General features: G+C 46.0%; 3 protein-coding genes across 3 annotated transcripts; 2 read left to right on the top strand and 1 right to left on the bottom strand.

Annotated features, from left to right (window-relative positions):
* Window positions 1-1,025: 1,025 nt before the first annotated feature.
* On the top strand, window positions 1,026-2,370 carry LOC128718512 (tubulin alpha-1 chain). Its single transcript, XM_053812135.1, has one exon. The coding sequence runs from the start codon at window positions 1,123-1,125 to the stop codon at window positions 2,368-2,370; it is 1,248 nt and encodes a 415-aa protein (XP_053668110.1). The 5' UTR covers window positions 1,026-1,122.
* A 1,646-nt stretch (window positions 2,371-4,016) lies between these two features.
* Window positions 4,017-4,855, top strand: LOC128719193 (cysteine-rich PDZ-binding protein). The gene is made up of 3 exons (XM_053812816.1): window positions 4,017-4,033; window positions 4,484-4,657; window positions 4,726-4,855. Exons 2-3 carry the CDS (start codon window positions 4,485-4,487, stop codon window positions 4,853-4,855), a joined length of 303 nt encoding a protein of 100 aa, XP_053668791.1. The 5' UTR covers window positions 4,017-4,033; window position 4,484.
* A 229-nt stretch (window positions 4,856-5,084) lies between these two features.
* Window positions 5,085-7,279, bottom strand: LOC128707773 (mitochondrial DNA helicase). The gene is made up of 3 exons (XM_053802730.1): window positions 6,686-7,279; window positions 6,328-6,625; window positions 5,085-6,262 (listed from the first exon to the last, which is right to left on the bottom strand). The coding sequence occupies exons 1-3, from the start codon at window positions 7,277-7,279 to the stop codon at window positions 5,085-5,087; spliced, it is 2,070 nt and encodes a 689-aa protein (XP_053658705.1).
* Between the last annotated feature and the right edge of the window lie 621 nt (window positions 7,280-7,900).

Raw genomic sequence — 7,900 nt, 5'->3', positions numbered from 1 at the left:
CGTAATTGCTGCTGCACAACAACTCCAATTCCCCACCAAACACAGGAGAAAAAAAGAAGCGTAGCGATGGGATGCAGTTCGGTACGTCCCGCAGGAAAGAGACAAAGCAACTGCGTCTCCATGGATGGGTGCGGCGACTGCGCGTAACTGTTGATTTGCTTCTCACCTCAGCAACCTGGTACGGGGAGGGCAAAACTTATAAAAGCAAGCAGCAGCGCATCGGACGGGCATTCTCTCATCGGTTTGGAAAGCATCCTGAACAGCTTTTACCAAGCGCGAGGAACCGTTAACCGCACTACCGAACTTCTGCTACAGTTTGTTGTGAATTTGTGTTTCAAGTCTCCTCCGTTGAAAACGCTTCATCATGGTAAGTAAAAGTGGCTAAGATACTCGGCTGAAAACGGCGTTTGTGTGTGGTGCAGTGTTCCAATATTGTATGCAGCGTTTCACAACCTTCTGGGATCAAAATCTTCCGTAACTACAGCCTCCATAGCATTCCTAAAAAACCGCATGCTAGACGAGAGTCAAGTATTCTTCGTTTAAAAGCAGATTGTCTTAAAAAAATTTAGTAACACTTAACGTAAAATAATTACATTACTACTCCACGCGAGCATTTTCCCCTGCAAGTATAAATTCCAAACGCTATAAAAAGTATCCGAGCAATGCGACCGTTGCTTGCCTAGAGCTAAAATCAGCTTACTCTTCCGTTAAGAAAGTGCCGTTACTTTTCGACAATCGAAAACAATACTTTCCATTCCCATGGTCGTTGTGTGCTCGGAGGCCTCCATCGTGGCACTTTCTGCCTTCCAAAATTTCTCCTTTCACCAACAGGCGTGCAGTTTCACCACACCATTCGTTTCGGTTCACTGACGACTTGATCGAATGAGGAGATTCCACTTCATTGCCTATTTCTTCGGGTTTCCCTTCCCAACATCATTCATCGGGTTTCCCTTCCCAACATCATTCATCTAACTTTTTCTCGACCCCGTTTTTTTTTTCGGCATCGGTTCTCTTCTGCAGCGTGAGTGCATTTCCGTACACGTTGGACAGGCCGGTGTGCAGATCGGTAATGCCTGCTGGGAGCTGTACTGTCTGGAGCATGGCATCCAACCGGACGGTCAGATGCCGTCGGACAAGACCATCGGCGGTGGGGACGATTCGTTCAACACCTTCTTCTCGGAAACCGGTGCCGGCAAGCACGTGCCGCGTGCCGTTTTCGTCGATCTGGAACCGACGGTGGTGGATGAGGTGCGTACCGGTACGTACCGTCAGCTGTTCCACCCGGAGCAGCTGATCACTGGCAAGGAGGATGCGGCAAACAATTACGCCCGTGGCCATTACACCATCGGCAAGGAGATCGTCGATCTGGTGCTGGACCGCATCCGGAAGCTGGCGGACCAGTGCACGGGTCTGCAGGGTTTCCTCATCTTCCACTCGTTCGGTGGCGGTACCGGTTCCGGATTTACCTCGCTGCTGATGGAGCGCCTGTCGGTCGATTATGGCAAGAAGTCGAAGCTGGAGTTTGCCATCTATCCTGCGCCGCAAGTGTCGACGGCCGTCGTTGAACCGTACAACTCCATCCTGACCACGCACACCACGCTGGAACATTCCGACTGCGCGTTCATGGTCGATAACGAGGCGATCTACGATATCTGCCGTCGCAACCTGGACATTGAACGGCCGACCTACACCAACCTGAACCGGCTGATCGGTCAGATCGTGTCCTCGATTACGGCCTCGCTGCGCTTTGACGGTGCGCTGAACGTAGATCTGACCGAGTTCCAGACGAATCTGGTGCCGTACCCGCGTATCCACTTCCCGCTCGTGACGTACGCGCCGGTCATCTCGGCGGAGAAGGCGTACCACGAGCAGCTGTCGGTGTCGGAGATCACGAACGCGTGCTTCGAACCGGCCAACCAGATGGTGAAGTGCGATCCGCGCCACGGCAAGTACATGGCGTGCTGTATGCTGTACCGTGGTGATGTGGTACCGAAGGACGTGAATGCGGCCATCGCCACGATCAAGACGAAGCGTACGATCCAGTTCGTCGACTGGTGTCCGACCGGTTTCAAGGTGGGCATCAACTATCAGCCACCGACCGTCGTACCGGGTGGTGATCTCGCAAAGGTGCAGCGCGCCGTGTGCATGCTGTCCAACACCACTGCTATTGCCGAGGCTTGGGCCCGTCTGGATCACAAGTTCGATCTTATGTACGCCAAGCGTGCGTTCGTCCACTGGTACGTCGGTGAGGGTATGGAGGAGGGCGAGTTCTCCGAGGCACGTGAAGATTTGGCCGCCCTCGAGAAGGATTACGAAGAGGTCGGCATGGATTCGGGCGATGGCGAAGGTGAGGGTGCGGAAGAGTACTAGAAGTCTTCCTTCTCACAGCAATAAGCTCCCGCTGTGTCACACCTCGAGTCGAGCTTCGATCCGAAGACGAAATGCCGGTTTTCTCCATTTTGAAGCACAAATTCAAAATTCCCAGAAGAAGTTGGTGTGCATTTTAACCTAATTTATTATCTGTTCATGCAATAAACATGCCCACAAACAATAACATTTCCATGTGTTTTATTTTCTTGGTAAATGTTCGAACTTCCTTTACATCGATCACCCCTTTTGTCAATACCAAAAGAGGTAAAACAATTCATTCTAGAATAGATTTCGGGCCTCGTCAGTGAAGCGTGAAGTCAGAATTTTTAATATCATTCCCAAGTTTAACGGCGCACAAACATCAATCGTCAAACCACTTAATTTCCACTGACGTAATCGTCAATACCCCGTCGTCGGGTTTTGTCCATATGATCCGTATGTACCGAACGCTTCCGAGTTCTGGGTTGAGTTGCTGAAATAAAAACTATCGATCGAAACGATGACATCAGTAAAAAAGGGGAGTGCGACAGGTTTTTGGTGTCATTCGCCCATCGCGTGCAAGAATATTCAATTTTGAACACGCATATGGCGGAAAGGATGGCGCCCCATTTATTAAGTGGCCCGGGCGTAACAGAAACGGAACATTTGCCCCATTGCTTCCGGTGTTGTTTGTTTCAGTTTTTTTTTTGTTACTTCCTTTAGGGTTGCGGATATGATGACACAATGTTGAACTGTATCCTTCGCAAGGAGTGCAAAGCAGTACCATTGTTGGATCAATTTGAGGCCATTGTACTCGAGCACGTGAAGACAGGTTGTTTGGTTAAAAAGGTAAGCCAAACGGTAACAGATGGTGGACAGCCTTGCATCTGTGTGATGGAAGGTTACATCTGTGGTAAACTATTCCTTCTATTTTCTTCACATTCTATCGAGCGTGTTCAACCCACGATTTACGATTAAGACAGCAACAGTCTAGATCTCGTTTTTAATATGAAGGAAAGTCATTCGTGGCTAAGCTACATCCGCCGCCTACTGCAAAACAACGTGATTATGCATAAGAAATAGGCGATCGTGGGACGTTAACCATTCACTTCCCAGGCGCTATAACGCGCCTTTGCGTTTCTGCCCTTGTGCACGTTTTCCGCGGAAGAAGATTTCTTCCTACTTTTGGGTGTTTCCCCCATCATAGGGATCATTACGGGATTCAGCGTGTTATTTATAGTCGGTAAACTCCGAACGGAGAATGCAATCACATGAGAAAGGGATGGAACATGAGCGTTGAGGCAGTTTGCATGTGCAGCATAAAAAGGCGTACTCCGACACAACCGACGTGTCGTGGTCGTGATGCTAAATATAGAGCAGCACTGTTTCTTAAATTGGAAATAACGATTTCCAGCTGCACCACAACTTTCTGCTCGAATACATGCAATAGCAGAGAACCGTTTATGTTTGGATATGATGTGAAAACATAACACGAATATCATGAACAATTTAAACAGATCTGCATACATTTTTCCTTCTGATACATTTCTTTTTTTGATACAGAATAATCCCTTCAACAAGTACGAGTGATAAATGAATGACAGATTCTAGTGTTGGGTGCATCTAATTCTGTTTCCAGAACCCGAACGAATCTTTTAACTGAACAAATATGATTACTAACGCAATAAGTTTGCAATATTTATAGTAATGGCATAGACCCTATGTTACAAATTGCAATAAACATTTTTTTTTATTTGTCTCGCGTAAACATCTGTCCAGCTAGTGTTCCTTCGCTTGTCTCATTAGTCACCCTGTGTGCGAAGGCAGAAACGTCAAACCATCTGTTCTAAAAACCCAATCGTCGGTAGTACAACATTTCTGTTGTTCGTATTTCGTTCTTATTATGTTTATCAAACTATACAGGACAACAGTAATTAAATGTGATATTTCTAAACACTCCCATAATTGACAAGAAATAATAGAAATAAATAAATCATATTAGACTACGACAAATGTTCCCAATTTCAGGTTGCTCACCCCTGACATAAACAAAACAACTTTACCATCGGATCGAACGTTCCAAAAGGCGCATTTCTTCAATATTAATCATCCATATAACGTTTTACCACCCGACGATGGTTTGCGAAAAGTGTGAAAAGAAACTGGGCAAAGTTATTACGCCGGATCCATGGAAAGCTGGTGCCAGAAACACCACCGAGGGTGGTGGACGCAAAATCAACGAAAACAAAGCTCTTTCGAGCGCAAAGATACGCTACAATCCGATGGCGGGGAATTTCGCACCCTGCCGGTAAGTGATACCCATTTTTTTTACCGTCACCTTAACTAACTGCAGCATACATACCTTTTTTCGTATAGAATATGCAAGCAAAAAATTCACCAAGCTGGATCGCATTACTGTCAGCAGTGCGCCTACAAGAAGGGAATCTGTGCGATGTGTGGCAAGAAGCTGTTGGATGTGAAAAACTATCGGCAATCGTCAACGTAAACACACACGCGCCCACACGATTAGATATAAATAATTGTGCACTACTAACGAAAGCAAGTTCGAATGATGGCCTGCTACCGCATACACTTCTGGAGATGCAGTTTTCGTTCTATGTATATTCTTGACTCACTTTACTCTTGGCAGATGAAATGCAATCTGTTTGACGTGGTTTTAAAAACTACACTACACTTTCTTCTGTTCACTGGCTTCTTGGTTTTGCCGAAGCACTCTAGAAGGCTCGCCTAACCGTTCGATCAATCGGTTCACCACCAACGGGCCTTCCGGTGGAATCGGAGGACGTGGACGTCTCACCATCACCTCCTTCAGGTTTCTTCTTTCGCTGGGCATAACTCAGACTCGCTTTGTCGAAATCTAGCGGCATAATACCTAGATCCCCACTGTATCGGTTCTTTGCAATCTGTAGATACTTCTTACCTCTTACCGACGTTAACCGTTTGTCCTGAATGATCAGCACGTTGTCCGCTTCCTGAGATGCTTTCGCTCCACCAAAAATTGAACTCGTCGTCAGCTCGTCTGAGTCGCGCTCCTTACGCGGATGGATCACCAGCGTTACGTGACAGTTGCGCCTGGTGGCAAACGTTCGAAACGCGGCAATGATTGCATCCTGCTTCCAGTAACGATCCAGATGCTTCGCCTCATCCAACACACCCATCATGAACTGCAAATTATCGATGATGACGTGCTGAATGTCATGCACGTATTGTGCGTGCTCGATCGCCTCCATCACGATCTTGATCGGCTGCTGTCCGTGGAAGGTCATAAAGTAAATCGGCAAACGTTCGAACGTATCTGCCCACTGCTCAAATTCTGTCAAGTTCTCGTCGAGCGGTCGTCCTACCATCTGGCGGAGCAGCGTAACCGCCAGTCGGGTGTTACGAATCTCAAACGATCCCCACAGTGTGGAAACACCCTGCTGGGCAAGATCGAGCGAATAGTCCGACATGAAGGTTGTCTTACCGCACCCGGTTGGTCCGGTCAGTACGGTTAGCTCTCCTTTACGATGACCTTTAAGCAGTTTGTTCAACGTAGGATAGCGTTTCCATTTAACACCCTGCACTTTATCGATGTTTTGTAAATCGCTCAGCACATCTTGTCGTAGCGCTCGGAACGTGGTGATGGATTGATGCAGGATGGGTTGTGCTTTCGATAGAATTGTCTTTGGTTCCGTTGCTTCTTCAAGCAGAGCTTTGTACGGTGTGGGATGCTGATCAGTTGGGCGCACAAACATACACCGTCGTTCGTCGAGCTTCTTCGCATAGTTGCGGGCCGTATCCCAACCGGCTGTATCGTAGTTAAACCATAGTGTAAACCGTTGGAAACGTTCCAATCCGGGCAGACACTGTTGAGGTAGCGTTTTCAAGCCATGAGGAAGACATACAGCCGTTGCTGGAAAATTAAAAGCAAACATTTATTCAGTTAGTACTACAATACGTAAAATGGTGCAAGCTTACCATTAAGCTTCACACTGCCTAGGGCAAGCAGATCAAGCACATTAAGTACGAGTATGGCATTGGTTTGACTTTGGTCTTTGGCCTTTGTACCCGTGTTGGACGGGAAGCATCTAAGGTAAATGAGACCGCTTGCATTTGCTTCCGGCACCGTTCGTTCACTAATCTCTCCATCCGAACCAATGTGCAGTATCTTATAACCAATGGTTCGATCTTCAACATCTACCAGCGGTATGAAGAGTTCCCGCTTTTCTTGTTGCCAATGAGCTTTCACGGTGAGCAATGTCTCGGGTATTATATTCTGAAATTAATCAACACTTTTAATACATTTGGTATTGTTGTCCAGACGCTAGAAACATACCTCTAAATGCAAACACCGAATCGCTTCACGAGCTCCTTCGATCGAATCCAACAACACAGCATCTCTAGGAATTGGATGCACTGCGCCCACATGTTCACCTTTCAACTCCAAAAAGCCATCTCTAAGTTTTCGCAGTTCTTGTACAGTTTTTGGGGCACGGTTGTATGGTGGGAAAAATTTCTCAATATGATCCCACCTACCAAGGTACTGGCAAGAGGAACACGTGAAATTGCCCGTTGTTTTGTTAACGAATATCTTCTTCCGGATCGCATCCGTGATGCCTTTACCTTCCGTTCCGGGCACAATATGGCACACCGGACAGACTGTTTGAATGCAGGTTGGACCTTCAAAACTTTCGCCCAGCATCACACTAGAGCCTTTGATAATTTTCTTCATATGGTACAGTGAAACCGTTACCGGCTTTTGTGCGTCATCCGGTGGATGATTTGCTTCTGAGCTGAAACACCGCCCAGAAGAAATGGCATCGAACGGCGTAACATTGCAATCGGAATTGGCGTTTTTACTACCGTTCGGAATACGATGTGAGCGATTCAACGCTTTTGTATAGGAACATAACAAACGCTTCACAAGCATTACGCACTAACATCACAATGTGCAGGATAGTGTACAAAAACAGTTCACCAAATACCTTCTTTTTATCAAAACATATTTGTTGCAAAACTATTTCGCAATCTTGTCCTTTGCGAGAGCATAAAGGCACACACTAGCAAAGAAAGGTAACAAAAAGATGCAGAGAAATAACCGCGTAATACAATGCGTGGGAATGGGGTTATGTTATTGTTTTGATTATGCGTTCAAGTTGTCGATAGACAAGGTGAACAGATAGGGTATTTCTATAAACACCTTGAAACTAACAAAGAAATGTAGAGGGACATCAGAGGGAAATTTTCAGCTTCAAAAATGCATAATTCATGTGTTTGTTTAATTCCTTAATTACATTTCCTCCTAGGGGAAATCCATATCATTCTAAATATAATTCGATAGCTATACCACATTCAGAAATGAAGCAGAATGTAATTTATAAAACTAAATGGGCATCGCAACTTCCAATTCAATGCAGTACATCTGCTCCTTGTAGTTAATTTATGTTTATTCACCATTTTATTGTTTGGATTATTCATTTTTTCTTCTCTCACATGCTCATAATTAACGGTTCGCCATCGTACAGCTTTGCTAACGTAGAATGTTTCCCAC

The sequence above is a fragment of the Anopheles marshallii genome, chromosome 2 (assembly GCF_943734725.1).
Source record: "Anopheles marshallii chromosome 2, idAnoMarsDA_429_01, whole genome shotgun sequence".
Taxonomy (NCBI): domain Eukaryota; kingdom Metazoa; phylum Arthropoda; class Insecta; order Diptera; family Culicidae; genus Anopheles; species Anopheles marshallii.
Note: the sequence above shows the minus strand (reverse complement) of the source record. Positions and strands in the feature narration are given on the sequence as shown.